Raw genomic sequence first — 20,311 nt, forward strand, 5'->3', positions numbered from 1 at the left:
GAAATAATGTGACAAATTCAGGTCTTTGCCTGCACCAGTAAATTTTTGTTCAATATATACATTGGTCTTTAATTTCATAGGTCTTTGTTCATAGGAAGAATGGAAGGGTGAGAGGGTTGGCCTTGTACAGGGGAGGGAGCATGGCCTTTGTTTGGACTTGGCCCCTGGCTGACAGTGTGGTCTTAGGCAGATAACAGCTCAAAATGTTTTCACTTATTCTAAGATGGGGCAACTGATCTTTACTACATAAATTTGTTATAAAAAAATAGGCAGTGAGGCATGAAGCACCTGTCTGGTATGCCTGGCACTTACCCTGTAAATACGGAGTTCGGAATGTGCCAGTATCCTTCCATATGAACCCATCAGTATCTTTTACTACCTTATTTAGCCAAATCTAACCTGAGATTCTGTGCTCGTGGGTTTTTTTTTTTAATGAATGATGTTTTTTGTTATCATTGTCTCTCTATAGATCTTTTCTCTCTTATCCATGACTATTTGTTAGCAACAATTGCAAACCGAGACAAAGAAAACATTTTAATGGGGTTTTAAGACAGAGGTAACCTATGCCATTTAGCTTGAGTGTAGCTTAAAAGTAACATACAGCTTTCAAAGTAAAAAGGGATTTTAGCATATTACATAGCCCTTGAAATACCAGGAATGGCAGTGTTTTGTTTGACTGAGCTGGCCCAAAGATTTGTACTGCATAGTAATGTTTGTCATTCTAAGGACCTCAGCACATGGGTCTTGCCCACCTGAACACTGTTAAGACTTAGGAGGAGTAAATAATGTTCCTTTTCCTGGTGTGTTAAACAGCCCATCCAATACACACACACACACATGATCCAGCTTTATTTCCAGGCGTTTGTTCATTTTGAACCTTCTTCCTTGATGTCTACTTATTTAATCAACTGATTTGCTTTATATGATATAGGTTTGTAGAAGGAAGGAGATGATGTTTCTGAGTCCCATGCTTAGACTGCCATTTGGTTAATTTCTTACCCAAACAAAGCCTTAAGTTTCTCATCTGTGTAATGGGAAATCAAAACACTTATGCTGTATGATTATTTTGTTTTCAAGTTTAAGTGAGAAATAGATGTTTAAAAAATTCTTGACATACTTTCTTAATAAATATTAATCTTCCTCTTCCTTACCTTTTTCACAGGTATGTTATAAGGATCCAATGAATTAACATTCTGTATAGTGACAGGTGGAGAGTTTAGAATTTCAGTCAGAAATGGGTTCAGATATTGGCACTGCCCCTTACCAGCTATGTGACCCTGGGGTGTATTTAATATATATGAAAATAGTTTCTTAATTTGTAAATGGGAATAATAATTACTTGCAGTTGTTGCGTATATATGTGAAATGTATATGAATTGCTATGTTTGGGGCCTGATGTCTACCAAACATTACTAAGGTGTATTAAAATACTTTATTCCAGTTATTCGTGGTCTCAATTCCATTCAGCTTCTCCCAAGATGTCTTCTAACTAGATTTTATTTGTTTAGAGGTTCAGGGGCCAGATTTGACTCCTTACTGAACTTTGTAGAACCACCTAGAATAGTACCAAGTGCATTATGCCAATGTTTGTTCAATTTGAGGCTAGTAGAATAAATGTCTGAGATTTTTGACCTACCTACCTGATAACCACCACCTTTGGGATGGTCAGTAGGAGCAACAGGTTTGGGTAATGGCCGCTGAATCAAATTCATAGGTTTTCTAACTATAATGCCACAATGATTATTTTATATGACTAGAATTCTATGAAGGGTTCTGTATTTGGTTCACATTTCTGTAATAATAATTAATTCTTCTGTACCTAGGCCATATCTACTGCATTACTTTAAAAGATGGGTGTGTGGCCTGCCATTGATGTTACATAATACATCTTGCTCCTTAATGATATACTATAACATATACTATATGCTCTTTAATGACTTCATTATGATTAGTTATAAGGAATAAAGTAATATAAAAAGAAGGGATAAAAGGAATGAACATGAGCAAAAGGAAAACGATCAGGTTGAGTAGATGTTGAATTCCATAAAAGACTGCTTTGGCCCTTTCTAACTTTCATATTTATTATTCGTGTTATAGTTTTTGTTGTTCCAAAATATTATCTTTGTAAAATCACTTATAAAATCACTATAGCTGTGATGTTTTTAAAATATACATTTTTTTAAATGTATTAATTATTTGGTAACTTAAAGGGTAATTTAAAAATATATTCTTGGCTAACCAGGAAAAATAATTTTGGACACCAAAATTTTAATGGCCTTAAAATAGAGATAAAACACACTGACAAATTTCCAGTGCTTTTCAAAATCTTAATTTTTTCCTTCAAGATTTGCTTATGCAGTAGTGATCTTTTTTGATGTTTTATATAATCTATCCATTGATGCACTATTCCCATGAAGTAGGTCTTGACTTTTTATTAAAATTTATTAAAAAATTATTTAAAAAATTTTTATTATGTTTTTATACAAACATAGAAAGTTGAATGGTTTGTCTTAGAATGTCAGAAAATATACAACAATCAGAATTGATTTTAGGGGTTAGGCCCTCCTTCCTGATTAATTATTTTGAGTCTTTTATATGGTCTTCTTTATGGAGAAATTTTGAAAAGTAAACATGGGTAGGGTCTAATTGCTGTATATTAATTTGCAGACCAAATGAGATGCCAACTTCTAGTTCTTGTTACTGTGTTTGTTTAATATTTCTCTGTAAATCACCAAGGCCTGATTTATCCAGTCTCAGCCAAATCAAATATGATCCCTACACTTTCCCATTTGTGTTTGAAGATATAGCAAAAGTACTCATTATTATAGTATTTATTGAAGTGAAAACTTGTATATGGTTGTACGAATGCCTAATAGAGTTGAAATAAAGGCTGTGAAATTCAAGAGTAGTTGGAAATATTGATGTATTCTTCCCAGCCATGTATTTGTGGCCTTTAAGGCTAAAAATCTTGGTTTAGTCCCATAGTAAAGAATTAATTAAAAGTTTTAGGATTTCTCAATTGCTCCTAAGTAAGATATATGAAAAGCACTTTCCAGATAAATGCTATGGAAAGTTAACAAGAAAAAGAGGCTATTTTCTCATACTATGTCCCCTGATTTCCATTTCATTTTCACCTTCTTTTTTTTTTAATTTAATTTCAGAGGACTGCTGAAGTATCAAACTAATTTAGATACCCACCCTCCTGGCTGCATCAATCTTAATGGAACCCACTACCAGAATATTCATTTACAAGATTATCTCTCAGAACATTTTCGTGAATCTTTTCCTGAAGGATTTGCAAAGCCAGATGAACTTACCCAAAACAGATTTGTGAAGATTTGTATGGAAGAGCCCAGGTTCCAAGCTAATTTTCCACAGGTCAGATTGATTTTGTATCTTTGATGGTCTCTGCACAGTCCATATTTCCATAATTATTGACCAACAGTACATTTAAACATGTTTTTGGAGGTATATAAAACAATTGTTCTTGTAGAAAAGAACATTCTAGGATGTTTCAACAGCAAGAGAGCACCTGTTTTTCCATTATAGGTAGCTGGTGTTCAAGGAGAAAGCCCTATGATATTACAGACTATGGAAAATTCCTGCTTAACTGACTATGTAATCTTTGCATACTGTGGCACTGGTGCTTGCCCTATCCGTTGAGAAAAATAGGTTGAATAATAAAAACAATAGTGAAAGAACTAACACTAATAGTAATTATTATTATGGTATAGAATAATGTTACAGTATGATATTATGTATAATACTATAAATAATAAATTGTAAAGTCAATTTGTTGAATGCTTAGTCTCATCTGTTATGTATTGTGCTAAAATGTACTGTATGCATAATTTCTTTTAATGTTCACAATAGCTCTTTGAAGCCATTACTATCATCCTTAATTTTCTGATGATAAAATTGTGGCTTAAATACATAAAATACCTTAGCAAACTCTGCAACCTACTACATGACAGAAGTAGAGTAGAAAACCAGGTCTTTGACTAAAATGTTTACTCTTAGAAAATATTCTTACCCAAATACCCAGTGAGTAGTTCAGCAAGGGCCTTGATCTTCCCATGTGGCTATGGGAGCTGTCCACATGGGAATTAACACCCTGTACTCTTTGCCTATAGCAGGTGGAAGTATGGCACAGTATGTCAAATGTCTGTTTTCAGAAGAGAAAAAGGAGTCGAAAAGTAGAGTGAATTTGTAGATGACTTTGGAATAAGTATATTAGTCTTGTGTTTATTGTCAGTAACAATCCTCTAGATTTCTAATAGACTTTGCAGTTTTCAGAATTTTCCGGGCTTCACACAGTGCTATATGTTAGGCAGGGCAGGTATTGTGACTCCCATTTTACTTACATGACACTTGATGCTCAAAGGGTAAGTGACCATCTCAGAGTTGCCAGCCTGCTGCATTGCAGAGCTTGTCTTGTGATGTCTGCTACTCACACAGTAGCAAACAAAATATTAGGAAGAGGCATGATCTGTCTGCAAGGAAGGAGGAAGGTCTGAAATAGCTATGTAAGTAAGGTTTAAAAAAGTAACCATTAAAATAAGTTTGGATCAGAGGTCTCCAAGTGATGAGGGGAATAAAGTGTGCAGTTCTAGAGGAAGGGTTGACCACACAGGCTTCCGTACTTCTGAGAGCATGCAGCTAGTTATCCTGGGATCTGGGATATCTATACAGCACACATGTGAAATTGTCACACTGCCCAAATTCTATATGTTATCTTCTGCTCCTATTACTTTTATTATGTAAAAGTTGTAAGCAGTGTGCGTAGTATGTCCTATATTTTAAAATCTGTGCATAAACATATTTTGCATTGTATAAACGTGGAACAGATAGTAGCTGTACTTATCGTGAACATAGTATAATGTGTAAACTTGCCATATCACTAAGTTGTATACCTGAAACTAATGTAACATTGTGTGTCAACTACACTCAAATAAAAAATAAATAGATAAAAGTATTTAAAAAATACTCTAAATAAACTTACCTTCCATTCTGAAGAATTCCAATTACTCCTGCAAACTAAAACATTTTAATACCTTAAAAATAGAAAGAAAAATACATATATATCCAGGATTTTCTTTTTTTTAACAGATATTGGAGTGGTACAGTTTTTTCTGAAATCATCTTCAAATTGATTTGAGCACTTAATTTCCCTTCTCTCTTTAGATAAAATACTGTATATGCATGCATTATGTGTTTATGGTATACATAGAGGGACATATGAAACAATGTATGCATACCTGTTAATATGGCACATCGGTTCCCCTTTTATTTTTCATTATTTATTTATTTTTAAAGTTTATTTATTTTTGAGAGAGAGAGAGGGAGAGAGTGGAAGAGGGGAAGAGAAAGGGAGAGAGAGAGGATACAAGTAGGCTTCGCACTGTCAGCATGGAGCCCACTGTGGCACTTGAATTCACGAACTGTGAGATCATGACCTGAGCTGAAATCAAGAGTCAGATGTGTAACTGACCGAGTCACCCGGGGGCTCCTCCCTTTTGATTTCATACTTTAGTCTTGTGTGAATAAGTTGCAGTGAGCATCTTATTTTTCATTCATTTTTCTTTACATTTTATTATTCAAAATATAGATTAAAATTTCATTACTGTAATGTATGACATAAACAACTGAGCAGGAGATAAGGATTCCTACAATACAAGTATTTCTTAAAGTGTATTTCAAAAATTCTCCACTAGACTTGGCTTTGGATTTCTGGACCTTTGTGCCTGTATTGTGCTGAAAGACTTTACAGGTGTATCCGGAGCAATAAGCCAGTCACCATCATCTCAGTCATACGTCATCCCTCAGATGTCATGGAAATCCGAATGGTCAAAGAAAATTTTAAAGCGAGACCTGGCCAGGTGAGTCAGTGTTTAGTAACTTTTAAATTCCCTTTATCTTTATATAAGTTTTGAAAATCAGCATTCATGCCATCATTGGAATGCTTGAACTTCTTTTCTGGTCACTTAGAAACTATGTTTGTTGTTTTTTAGTATATTATTCTACATTGTCCCAGTGTGTCTGCGTTAGAAAACCATCCATTTACCCTCACAATGGTAAGAAACTTGTTTTTGATTTTAAGAATTTTTTTAGAGTGAAATGTGTGTTTCTTTTGTGTGTGTATATTCCACGTCATTCTAAAAATCATGCAAGGCTACCACAATATCCTACATGTCTAAGTAAGCCTTTTTTTTTTTTATCCAAAAAATATCTGTTCAGAAACTTTGTAGCTATTTATTATTTTCTGAGAGTTTACAATCAAGGAAGCAATACATTTAAATGTATTAAAGCTTATTGATTCAAAATACAGAAAATTTCCTGGCTATTTACATTTTTCCCATTATGAACTGTGTATCCAAATATAATATGTATGGTTTTCTTTAGAGAGGTTGAATTTAATGATAAAGAGGGTACTCCGAGTTGAGTGGAAGCCTAAGAAAATCCAAGCAGTGTTTAGAAAAGAAAAAGTCCAGTGTAATTGGAGCCCAGGCTGTGTGTTGGGAGGGAAAGGAAAATCAAGTTAGAGAAATAAAATGGAATAAATAATGGGTAGGGAGAAGATCTGGCTAAGTAATGACTTCATCAGATATTTTTAGCCTGTCAGCACATTGTTTAACATTCTTTTCTGCATTATAAATATAACATGAGTCTATTATCAAAAAGTAAACAATTCACAAATAGATGAGATAAAATGGGAACTTTTCCTCATTCCCCCCACTTTTCAATCCTTTCTTCCAGAATTTGGCATATATTCTTACAGACATTTTCCTGTAGAGTTAGGCATATATAGATGTTTGATATCTGTTTGCTAGATCATTTGTTTTATAATTTGCTCTTTTCACTCAGCAATATAACATGGCTGGAGAGCCTGGGTGGCTCAGTTTGTTAAGTGTCCAAGTATTGATTTCAGATCAGGTTATGATCTTACAGTTTATGGGATCTAGCCCCCCCACTGGGCTCTGTGCTGACAGTGCAGAGCCTGCTTGGGATTGTCTCTCTCTCTCTCTCTCTCTCTCTCTCTCTGCCCCTCTCTCTCTCTTTCTCAAAATAAATAAACACAACAAAAGAAAACACAATATATCATGGACAGCTTTCCATGTTACTATATTTGTGTATGTTGCATTGTTTTTAATGACTGCATAATATTTCACAGTAGGAAAGTACTGTAATTAGTTTAATATTTCCAATTGATGATGGAAATTGAGATTTTTTTTTTCAATTTCTAGCAAAAGTAACTAAGAGCAGGACCCACATGTTTAAATATATGCTTAAGATATGCAAATAAAATTGAACAGATGTGGGGGGGTGGGCAGCAAATCACCGGTGCCTAAGTGCTGGGACGCAGGGGTAGGGTTGTACTGGGAATGGCAACCACTTTCAAATTTGATGTGTTATTTAAAAAAAAATTTTTTTTAATTTTTTAATGTTCATTTATTTTGGAGAAAGAGACAGAGCCCGACAGAGCAGGGGAGGGTCAGAGAGAGAGGGAGATACAGAATCGGAAGCAGGCTCCAGGCTCCAAGCTGACAGCACAGAGCCCGACGTGGGGCTCGAACTCATGAACTGTGAGATCATGACCTGAGCCAAAGTCAGATGCCCAACTGACTGAGCCACCCAGGGGCCCCTAAAATTTTTTTTTAACGTATATTTATTTATTTTGAGAGAGAGAGAGAGAGAGAGCAGAGGAGGGGCAGAGAGAAAGGGAGAGAAAGAGAGAATCCCAAGCAGGCTTCCTACTGTCAGCGCAGAGCCCCATACGGGATTCAGACTCACTAGCCATGAGATCATGATCTAAGCTGAAATCAAGAGTCTGACGCTTAACTGACTGAACCACCTAGGCACCCCTCAAATTTGATGTGTTATGTTGAAAACTTGGAAACCTTGGTCAAGTTATTCATTTTTCTGTGTATTTATTCCACCAGAGTAATATTGCCATATAAACACATTGTCTATTCCTAGGTATGTTGTGTGTTTAAATGATCTCCTACAAGTAAAGTATGTAGAACAAAGCCTGGAACATGGAAAGTGTCAGGTACATGTAAACGTGTGCTAGCAATTATTATGATTTGTATTTTCATTGTGAGTTTGTCCCTTGAGAACATATCCTTGTAAAGACAGCTAGGCCAGAAAAATCTATATTTAAAGGATAAAGGAAGCAGAAAGGAAGTGTCAAATGTTTAGAGAAAACACAGACATTTGCTCAATAGTATTTAATTGCTTCAAATTTCTCATTCTGTTTGTACATAGCAAACTTATTTATTAATGATTAAAGAAAGGTAGCTTGGGATCTAGTCCAGTGATTGACAATATCCCGTTTTATCAAGAAAGATGGGAATGCTGGCCTACTTTGTGGCAGACATTAATTTACAGTTGTTTATTCAGTCTGATGACACCCTTTCATCTGGTGCCATGTGGGCAGCTGGATAGAGTGAGAAGGGAAATACATTGTTATGAAGACCAGTGCAAACTTAGTTGTCCTCATGGGATTCAAAACCAGGACCACAGAGTCTAGGACCCAGCTGTTACCAGGAGCCACGGAGCCGTGTCATGGCCTTCACTCTTTTAGGATATGTATACCCTACAATGGGGTTAAATATTGCCCTTGTTCCATGAGGCAGTAGGATACTTGGCTAGTAAATGTGATGAAAAGACCTTCCTGTATGATGGTTTGGCTGAATCATGAAGCCATTTTCACACAATTGCATCCACCACACCGTGTTTAGTTCTGGTAGTTGTATGATGCATTTCCATGTCTCTGATTTCATACATCCCATAAACATGAAATTGGTAACAGTAATGAGAAAGGGAAGAATGGAAAAGGGAGAAAGTGCACACGTATGTTTGTCTCTATGTAAGTAGTTTAAAAAGTTTGGTCTACTCTTGGGGTCATACAAAATTTACTTCCGAAGTTAATCTTGTGTTTGACTCTCTTTTTTTCCCAGCTTTATTGATGTGTAATTGAAAAATGAGAAATTGTGTATATTTAAGGTATACAACATGAGGCTTTATTTTGAAAATAGTTTCTTCACCATAGCATTAAATAGAGAATATGGAATGAGAAAGGAAGATGGTTGCTGAATGTTAAATACAGAGAAGAGGGTTTTTTTACTTTTTTACAAAAATATTTCCCAACATACATAAAAGTAGAGAGAATGGTATAATAGACCTCCATGTTCTCATCATCCAGCTTCAATTAAAAACAGAAAAGATAGTTTACATTGTATCACTGAAAATGTTTATGCTCTCTCAAAACCGAAAAGCCAAGAATTTTTCTCCTATGCTACATGCCTAGTAGAAGCTTCTAGATCTACTCTCTTTTGGTTGTCCTAGGACCATTTCACAGGGCAAAAGGAGAAATTTAAGAGTGGCATGTAGGACATAAGGGCTTTTGGCAAGTGCAGTGGCCTAATTTGTTTCCCAAACAGGTAATGGGGGAAAAACTGTGATAGCCGTGGAGCTGGCTGCAGGCACGGGTAGTGATAGGAAAAATCTGTTATAATAAGATGGCCGACAGAACTGATAGAGAAATTCCAGTCCCGCCGGAAGACTCCCCTCCGGGTTCTTCTGCCTACCCCGCTTGCCACGTGTGCCAAGTTACTACTAATGTGGAATGCGGAAGTAACAGACGGTAAATGGTTCCCTCTGCTTACGCTCTGGGCTCAGACCTCTGGAGAGTGATCTCTGAGCCTGCAGGTGTGAAATAAACCTCCTGCCTTCCAAGATCTCCGAGTGCCAGAGTGCCACTTGGTTCTTCCTCCGGGTAATCCAGACCAGGTTCTGTAACAGTAGGAGGGAAGGAAGAGGGGCCAGGCGAAAGACAGAAGAACTGAAAGTAGGAGAGAGAGTTGAGAAAGGGATTATATGTGATGTGAAAGGGTAGTGGGTATTCACACAAAGAACATGAAGTTGATGATTCAACCCCAGCTCTGTTGCTTATGAGTTCTGTGCCGGGAGTGTATCTCTGATGGGGGTCAGTACTTGGTAACTATACTATTATTTTTTTTCATAATCTCAAAATGTTTCCTTTTAATTTGGATTATTGCCTTCACTTTTGCAATTATGGTATATTGTTTTTTCTTTTTGTTGTTTTTGAGGAGCAGGGATAGGACATCAACATGTGGTTTTTCAATCTGAAAATGAGAAATTTGGGGGATATGACAGTAGTCTCAGCATTTGAAAATCTGTCATGTAGATGAAGAATTAGATGTTTTTCCTCTGGGATCCTAAGGTGTACAAATAGCTAAAAAGTTTTAGAGAAATAAATTTTGATTCAATATGATAAAAACATTTCTAACAGTGAGACACCAGTCCAGAACCTTAGAAAGCTGTCTCCCCAGGATGTTTAGAAGGATGTTTGTGATAGATCAGGACTTTTCAACCTCAGCATTATTGACATTTTGGGTTAGATAATTCTTTGATGTGGCATGTTGTCCTGCACATTATAAGATGTTTACCAACATCCTTAGCCTCTGCCAACTAGAATGTACTTATGGCAAAGGTGCTTGGAGGAGATACACTAAAGGCAAAGGGAAACAACCCATGGAAAACATCTGGTCAGAAACAATAAGTCCTTTTTCACCTCGCATCCCCCACTCCCTGGGCTCACAGTGGAAAAATTCCTTGTTCCTAATTTCTGTGCTTATCTGACAAATCCTATCAGTATTTCTCAGGTTTGACTAGCAACCCATACATTGAAATAGGTCTTTGTTTTGCAAGTTTAGGTTTTGTTCTTATTTTAAGTATATATATATATATATATATATATATATATATATATATATATATATATTTGTATCTCTATCTCATAGTTTAAATTGTAACAATGGTTGGTTTCCAAAAAAAATTAAGGCAAAGGAAATTCTTTTCATCGGACCATCTGTGTATCGTGTACTTGTGTAGGCTTAGGAAATGGTTTGTAGCCTTCCCAGATTTCGGGGGGTTACTGGCGGACTCAACTCCTACTATCCCCCAAGGGAGTTTCTATTTTCATAAGAGGGAAAAGAGGCAAATCTTGCTTTTGCCTAGAAATGAATTTGAGTAAAACAAACATTTCTAAGCTAAATTTTATGTCATGCCATTATGTTAATTTATTGTCTTTTCCTGCCATTTCTTTGTTTTTGTCCAATTACTTCTATTTGGCACTACATGTAAAATGCATGCTTCTCAAACATTTTCACTGGGTGTTTCCCTTAAGGGTTCCTTTAAAATAAAGCAAAACAAAGCAATTTCCCACTTGCTGATTCCCACTAAAAAGTATGTAAATTAAGGTTAATACTCCCTACTAATTAAGTGCCTCAAAGTTCTTTCATAAGCTTTGAAAATATTATATTTTATTTATTTTTAAAATTTTTTTGATGTTTATTTTTTGGGGGGGGGGAGTGTGAGTGAGTGGGGGAGGGACAGAGTGGGAGACACAGAATCTGAAGCAGGCTCCAGGCTCTGAGCTGTCAGCCCAGAGCCCGATGAAGGGGCTCGAACCCATGAACTGCGAGTTCATGATCTGAGCTGAAGTCGAACACTTAACCGACTGAGCCACCAGGCTCCCTGAAAATAGTATATTTTTAATTTTTATTATATTCCTATGAAACATGTATTGTTCATCTTGTATGTGCCTCGGATTAAATAACATATCCAAAGTCATACAGCTCTTTTGTGGCACAGGTGAGATTCAAACACAGACCTGCCTGGCAGAAAATCATGTTGCCAGCTAAGCTATTCTATACTCTCTCCTGACTCATCATCCATCGATGTTCAGGGCATTCATAGTTCTGAGACTCCTATTGCTTGTGGAAATCCTTGTTGCTGGAGAAAAGAGAACTGCCATTAAGAGAGAAATTTACTGAAACTATAAAAATGTTAGATAAATATGCAATTGAAAGTTTTGGATTGTGCATACTACTAAGTTCTTCTGTGTAGTGCAGAGTTGAAGTTCAGATTCCTCTACTAGAAAAGAATCTAATGCCTATTTTCCTATACTGTGCCAATGCACAGAAAAATAAAAACTATAAAATATACAACTATAAATTCAATAGTTTGACTTTTATCTCATTTTTTAAAAATGAAGATAAAACTTTTAAAACTGAAAATACAAAAACTGAGTACAAAAGATAATGTACAGAAGCACTGTGTTACGTTTCACAATTTCAAAGTAAAACTAAATTTTGAGTACTGATTTAATTAGGCATGCAAAGGTTGGAGTTTTAATTCTTTAAAGTGCTTCAGCATTTCTTGCTCTTGACATTGACTTTCTTACACAAGGAACATGTGTTAATCTGGTGGTTGTTCCCAGGAAGTCGTGATTATTTTCTTCTAATGCACCTGCATTCTCTCCAGCAGAACCACCAGGCATGTGTTTGCTGACAAGATTGATGGCAATCAGAGGCCATCCTGTAGTGTTAGACCATGGAGTTTGGAATCCTACAGCTTGGATTGGAGGCCTAGATTCCCCCACTTGGTCCTATGACTACTGACATAGTTTGGTTCACTTCTTTATTAAATGTGGCTAGGTTTCGAAGGCTCTCGAGGGAAGATGGTGGCGTAGGAGGACACTGGGCTCACCTACTCCTACTGATCACTTAGGTTCCACCCACATCTGCCTAAATAACCCAGAAAACTGCCAGAAGAATAGCAGAATGGACTCTCTGGAACCAAGTGTAGACAAGAGTTCCACGGAAGAGGGTAGGAAGGGTGGAGAGGTGATGCCTGCTACACGGACTGGTGGGAGGGACCTGGGGTGGTGGAGGGGCAGCCTGCCGGGCAAGGTAGAGCCCCCAAAGTCTGGCTTGCAAAAGCGGAGGGGCCGGACTCTATGAGTTCTGACAGCCAGTGGGACCTAACATCTGAAATTTTAAAAGTCAACAGCTCTGCTCTCGGAGAACGGGGAGGGCGAGAGGACACCAGGAAGGAGAGTTGCTGAGCCCCGGAAGACAGAGCTCAGTTCGGTGGGGAACAAAGGCACTGGGAAGCGCCATCTCCCTCTCCCATCCGCAGCCGAAATTCCAAAGGGAACCAGCTCCTGTCACCGATCTTGCTTGCACCTTGCAAACACCCAATGCTGTGCTTCTGTGGATCCATCCCTCTGAAGGGTCTGCCTCCCTCCTGGTGCTGCAGGGCCCCTCCCGCAGGGGACCACTGACAGCAAAGCAAGCTAAGCCTGCCCCTCCTGCCCCTGTGCACCTTGTGGATCCACCCCGGCTAATATGCCAGATCCCATCAGAGCAGCACCACAAGCCCGGCAGTGTGCAAGTAGCCCAGACAGGGCCACACCACTCCACAGTGAGTCCTGCCTCTGGGAGAGGGGAATATAAGGTACACACCAGTCTGATTGTGGCCCCAGAGGTGGGCTGGGGGCAGACATTGGGTCTGACTGCAGCCTTGCCCATGAACACAGGTTTCTCCGGACAGCACAGGGGAAGTGCCCTGCAGTTTGGAGCTACCACAGGGTCTACCCAAAATGACAAAACAGGAGAATTCTCCTCAAAAGAAACTCCAGGATAGCGACAGCCAATGAATTGACAAAAAACGATTTAAGCAATAATGGATCAAGAATTTAGGATAATAGTCACAAAATTAATCGCTGGGCTTGAAAAAAGCATAGAGGACAGCAGAGAATCTATTGCTACAGAGATCAAGGGACTAAGAAATAGTCATGAGGAGTTAAAAAATGCTATAAATGAGGTACAAAATAAAATGGAGGCGGCCACAGCTCGGATTGAAGAGGCAGAGGAGAGAATAGGTGAGTTAGAAGATAAAATTATGGAAAAAGAGGAAGGTAAGAAAAAAAGAGTTAAAAAAATCCAGGGGTATGAAGGGAGAATTAGAGAACTAAGTGATGCAATCAAATGGAACAATATCTATACCATAGGAATTCCAGAAGAGGAAGAGAGAGAGAAAGGGGCTGAAGGTGTACTTGAACAAATCATAGCTGAGAACTTCCCTGATCTGGGGAAGGAAAAAGGCATTGAAATCCAAGAGGCATAGAGAACTTCCTTCAGACATAACTTGAATTGATCTTCTGCACGACATATCATAGTGAAATTGGCAAAATACAACGGTAAAGAGAAAATTCTGAAAGCAGCTGGGGATAAACAGGCTCTAACTTACAAAGGGAGACCAATAAGACTAGTGATGGATTTATCTACTGAAACTTGGCAGTCCAGAAAGGAATGGCAGGAAATCTTCAGTGTGATGAACAGAAAAAAAGTATGCAGCCAAGAATCCTTTATCCAGCAAGTCTGTCATTCAGAATAGAAGGAGAGATAAAGGTCTTCCCAAAAAAACAAAAACTGAAGGAATTCATCACCACTAAACCAGCCCTACAAGAGATCCTAAGGGGGATTCTGTGAGTGAAATGTTGCAACGACCACACAGTACCAGAGACATCACTACAAGCATGAAACCTTGCTTGTAGTCATCACAATGACTCTAACCCCATATCTTGCTTATAGTCATCACAATGACTCTAAACCCATATCTTTCTATAATAACACTGAAGGTAAATGCACTAAATGTTCCAACCAAAAGACCTAGGATATCAGAATGGATAAAAAAGCAAGACTCATCTATTTGCTGTCTACAAGAGACTCATTTTAGACCTGAGGACACCTTCAGTTGGAAAGTGAGGGGATAGAGAACTATCTATCATGCTACTGGAAGTCAAAAGAAAGCTGGAGTAGCCATACTTATATCAGACAAACTAGACTTTAAACTAAAGGCTATAACAAGAGATAAAGAAAGGCATTATATAATAATTACAGGGTCTATCCATCAGGAAGAGCTAACAATTATAAATGTCTATGCACCGAATACAGAAGCCCTGAAATACATAAAACAATGAATCACAAACATAAGCAACCTTATTAATAAGAATGTGGTAATTGCAGGGGACTTTAATATCCCACTTACATCAATGGATAGATCATCTAGACACAGAATCAGTAAAGAAACAAGGGTCCTGAATGATATATTGGATTAGATGGACTTGACAGATGTATTTAGAACTCTGCATACCAAAGCAACAGAATATACTTTCTTCTTGAGTGCACATGAAACATTCTCCAAGATAAATCACATACTGGGTCACAAAACAGCCCTTCATAAGTATAAAGAATTGAGATCATACCATGCACACTTTCAGACCACAATGCTATGAAACTTGAAATCAACCACAGGAAAAAGTCTGGAAAACCTCCAAAAGCATGGAGGTTAAAGAACACCCTACTAAAAAATGAATGGGTCAACCAGGCAGTTAGAGAAGAAATTAAACAATATATGGAAACAAATGAAAATTAAAACACAACAATCCAAATGCTTTGGGATGCAGTGAAGGCAGTCCTGAGAGGAAAATACATTGTAATCCAGGCCTGTCTCAAGAAACAAGAAAAATCCCAAATAAAAAATCTAACAGCACACCTAAAGGAACTAGAAGCATAACAGCAAAGACACCTCAATCCCAGCAGAAGAGAAATAATAAAGATCAGAGCAGAAATAAACAATATAGAATCTAAAAAAAACCTGTAGAGCAGATCAATGAAACCAAGAATTTGTTTTTTGAAAAAATAAACAAAATTGATAAACCGGTAGCCAGGCTTCTCAAAAAGAAAAGGGAGATGACCCAAATAGATAAAATCGTGAATGAAAATAGAATTATTACAACCAATCCCTCAGAAATGCAAGCAATTATCAGGGAATACTATGAAAAATTATATGCCAACAAACTGAACAACCTGGAAGAAATGGACAAATTCCTAAGTACCCACACACTTCCAAAACTCAAACAGGAAGAAATAGAAAACTTGAACAGACCCATAACCAGCGAAGAAATTGAATCAGTTATCAAAAATCTCCCAACAAATAAGAGTCCAGGACCAGATGGCTTCCCTGGGGAATTCTACCAGACATTTAAAGCAGAGATAATACCTATCCTTCTCAAGCTGTTCCAAAAAATTGAAAGGGAAGGAAAACTTCCAGACTCATTCTATGAAGTCAGCATTACTTTGATTTCTAAACCAGACAGAGACCCAGCAAAAAAAGAGAACTACAGGCCAATATCCCTGATGAATATGGATGCAAAAATTCTCAATAAGATACTAGCAAGTCAAGTTCAACAACATATAAAAAGAATTATTCACCATGATCAAGTGGGATTCATTCCTGGGATGCAGGGCTGGTTCAACATTTGCAAATCAATCAGTGTGATACATCACATTAATAAAACAAAAGTAAAGAACCATATGATCCTGTCAATTGATGCAGAAAAAGCATTTGACAAAATTCAGCATCCTTTCTTAATAAAAACCCTTGAGAAAGTCGGGATAGAAGGAACATACTTAAACATCATAAAAGCCATTTATGAAAAGCCCACAGCTAATATCATCCTCAATGGGGAAAAACTGAGAACTTTCCCCCTGAGATCAGGAATACGACAGGGATGTCCACTCTCACCGCTGTTGTTTAACATAGTGTTGGAAGTTCTAGAGTCAGCAAACATACAACAAAAGGAAATGAAAGACATCAAAACTGGCAAAGATGAAGTCAAGCTTTCACTTTTTGCAGATGACATGATATTGTACATGGGAAACCCTATAGACTCCACCAGAAGTCTGCTAGAACTGATACATGAATTCGGCAGTCGCAGAATACAAAATCAATGTAAAGAAATCAGTTGCATTCTTATACACTAATAATGAATCAACAGGAAGACAAAGAAACTGATCCCATTCACAATTGCACCAAGAAGCATAAAATACCTAGGAATAAATCTAACTAAAGATGTAAAAGATCTGTGTGCTGAAAACTATAGAAAACTTATGAAGGAGACTGAAGAAAATATAAAGAAATTCAAAAACATTCCATGCTCATGGATTGGAAGAATAAATATTGTTAAAATGTCACTACTACCCAAAGCTATCTACACATTCAATGCAATTCCAATCAAAATTGCACCAGCATTCTTCTCGAAGCGAGAACAAGCAATCCTAAAATTTGTATGGAACCACAAAAGACCCCGAATAGCCAAAGTAATTTTGAAGAAGAAGACCAAAGTGGGAGGCATCACAATCCCAGACTTTAGCCTCTACTACAAAGCTGTAATCATCAAGACAGCATGGTATTGGCACAAAAACAGACACATAGACCAATGGAGTAGAATAGAGACTCCAGAATTGGATCCACAAAAGTATGGCCAACTAATCTTTGACAAAGCAGGAAAGAATATCCAATGGAAAAAAGACAGTCTCTTTAGCAGATGGTGCTGGGAGAACTGGACAGCAACGTGCAGAAGAATGAAACTAGACCACTGTCTTACACCACTCACAAAAATAAACTCAAAATGGATAAAGAACCTGAATGTGAGACAGGAAACCATCAAAACCCTAGAGGAGAAAGCAGGCAAAAACCTCTCTGACCTCAGCCGCAGAAATTTCTTACCTGACACCTTTTCAAAGGCAAGGGAAAATGAACTAAAAATGCAAAAATAAAAGCACAAATGAACTATTAGGACCTCATGAAGATAAAAAGCTTCTGCACTGCAAAGGAAACGATCAAACAAAACTAAAAGGCAACCAACAGAATGGGAAAAGATATTTGCAAATGACATATAGGACAAAGGGCTAGTATCCAAAATCTATAAAGAACTCACCAAACTCCACACCTGAAAAACAAATAATCTAGTGAAGAAATGGGCAGAAAACATGAATAGACACTTCTCTAAAGACGACATCCAGATGGCCAACAGGCACATGAAAAGATGCTCAACATCACTTCTCATCAGGGAAATATAAATCAAAACCACACTCAGATACCATCTCATGCCAGTCAGAGTGGCTAAAATGAACAAATCAGGAGACTATAGATGCTGGCGAGGATGTGAAGAAATGGGAACCCTCTTGCACTCTTGGTGGGAATGCAAACTGGTACAGTCGCTCTGGAAAACAGTGTGGAGTTTCCTCAAAAAATTAAAAATAGATCTACCCTATGACTCAGCAATAGCACTGCTAGGAATTTACCCAAGGGATACAGGAGTGCTGATGCATAGGGTCACTTGTACCCCAGTGTTTATAGCAGCACGTTCAACAATAGCCAAATTATGGAAAGAGCCTAAATGTCCATCAACTGATGAATGGATAAAGAAATTGTGGTTATAGACACAATGGAATATTACGTGGCAATGAGAAAGAATGAAATATGGTCTTGCGTAGCAACGTGGATGGAACTGGAGATTGTTATGCTAAGTGATGTAAGCCATACAGAGAAAGACAGGTACCATATGTTTTCACTCTTATGTGGATCCTGAGAAACTTAATAGAAGACCATGGGGGAGGGGAAGGGGAAAAAAAAAAAAGTTAGAGAGGGAGGGAGCCAAACCATAAGAGACTCTTAAGAACTGAGAATAAACTGAGGGTTGATGGGGGGTGGGAGGGAGGGTGATGGGTATTGAGTAGGGTACCTGTTGGGATGAGCGCTGGGTGTTGTATGGAAACCAATTTGACAATAAATTTCGTATTAAAAAAATAAATGTGGCTAATACTAGTAAGTTCTCTAATGCAGTTACTCTGAATCTTAATCACAAAGATATCATCAAGTGCTAAGCCTGGTACTTGGTATACAGTAAGTTCTCAGTAAGTTAGAAGCTGTTATGGTTGTAATTTCAGAGAATGACTGGAGAGCCACGATGCGATTAAATGGAATGGAATTGTTTGTTTCATTTTGTTTGCCTCATTCTGCAGCATGCAGTGACTAAGTTCTGGCCCCAGATTGGTTTAGAAACAGTCATTTGGAGCAATGGAAATTTTGCCTCCTGTGGTTTACTAGCCTGTAGGATAAATGTTTTAAGTTGAGTTTCCTGGGAAACAGACTGAGAGGTAGAGATTTTCCTGAGGGAAGTTTGTGGAGAGCGCACTCAAGACAGCACCTGAGAACACAAGACAGGAGTTGAAATGCTGGGTAAAGGCTCAACAGAGGCCTCAGCAGCTCTGACAGCCACTACACATAAATGGTAGTTCAGGTTGTCCTGTATTGAGGTCAGGAAGCTACATCTTTGTGCTCTGTAATTGGCCAGTCACTAGAGGTGAGATATCTCCAGGAAAAGACACTTAGAGATGGGCATGCAAGCTTCCTTCCGTGGCTAGCAGTTTCTGGGGAGGGGCCTCAGGAATGAGCTCTACAGGAAACAGTGGGGAGGTTGAGGAATTTTCAGCAGTGGGGGAGGTTGAGGAATTCGTGTTTTGAACCTGAAAATTGGGAAGTGGGGGAGGAAGAAGATGTAAACAGTGCACCACCATTTCCACTACAAATGACATTTAAATGTATGTATTTAAATTATATATTTACATTCACTTATGTATTTATAAATACATTAAAAAGTATATGAAATATATATTTTGTGAAAAAATCTTACTTTTTTAAAACTTGAAATTATATATGAGACACATAAAAAATTTTAGTTTATCTAAATTCATTGAACTTAAAAATATTGTAGTCCAAGGAGGATTAAGAGGCACAAACTTCCAACTATAAAATGAATCAGGGGTGCCTGCGTGGTTCAGTTGGTTAAGCGTCTGACTCGACTTTGGTTCAGGTCATGATCTCATGGTTCGTGGGTTCAAGCCCCACATCAGGCTGTCTGTTGGCAGCGTGGAGCCTGCTTGGGAGTCTTTCTCTGCCCTTCCCCTACTTGTGCTTGCTCTGTGCCCTTTCTCAAAATAAATAAATAAACTTTAAAATAAAATAAAAGTCACAGGAATAAAAACAGCATAAGGAGTATTGTCAATAAGATTGTAATAACTTTGTATGGTGATGGGTGGTGGCTACTCTTGCTATGGTGAGCATTTTATAAAGTACATAATTGTTGAATTAGTGTTGTACACCTGAAACTAATATATCATATGTCAACTATACATCAATTAAAAAACAGTTTGTAGTCCAAGCACCAGATTTATTTGTTTGCTTATTGTTGGGGAGAGGGGATATCTAAAGCATAGATTCTTTAAGTGATCAAAGCAAGTAACACCATTGATGACAAAGTTAGATCCAGAATTCATGTTTTCAGGTTCTTCTCCCTCTTTGGGCCTTCATTGGCTTAAAGTCCAGGTAGAGTTTTACATGTTGTTCTTCAACTGTGTAATGGATCTTTAACAGTGTTTTCCTGTCATGCTCTATAATTGCCAAAGTTTGGATTTTCTACCCAAATGAATCTATTCTATTCTGGTTTTTTCTTTATTCTGTTCTTTAAGCTATTCTTTTAAAGTATGCTTTCACCTAATTTATATATGTGAATCGGAGATGATTTTAAGAA

The 20,311-nt window shown here is 37.6% G+C and overlaps 1 protein-coding gene across 1 annotated transcript in view; it reads left to right on the forward strand.

The window, feature by feature from the left end:
• NOX4 (NADPH oxidase 4) overlaps positions 1-20,311 on the forward strand; it is a 165,309-nt gene that overhangs the window by 58,138 nt on the left and 86,860 nt on the right. The window contains exons 9-11 of the mRNA XM_042905676.1: positions 3,162-3,378; positions 5,715-5,879; positions 6,012-6,074. Coding sequence (XP_042761610.1) covers positions 3,162-3,378; positions 5,715-5,879; positions 6,012-6,074 — 445 coding nt within the window. The remainder of the gene's footprint in view (positions 1-3,161; positions 3,379-5,714; positions 5,880-6,011; positions 6,075-20,311) is intronic.

Source organism: Panthera leo, chromosome D1 (genome assembly GCF_018350215.1).
Source record: "Panthera leo isolate Ple1 chromosome D1, P.leo_Ple1_pat1.1, whole genome shotgun sequence".
Classification (NCBI taxonomy): Eukaryota; Metazoa; Chordata; class Mammalia; order Carnivora; family Felidae; genus Panthera; species Panthera leo.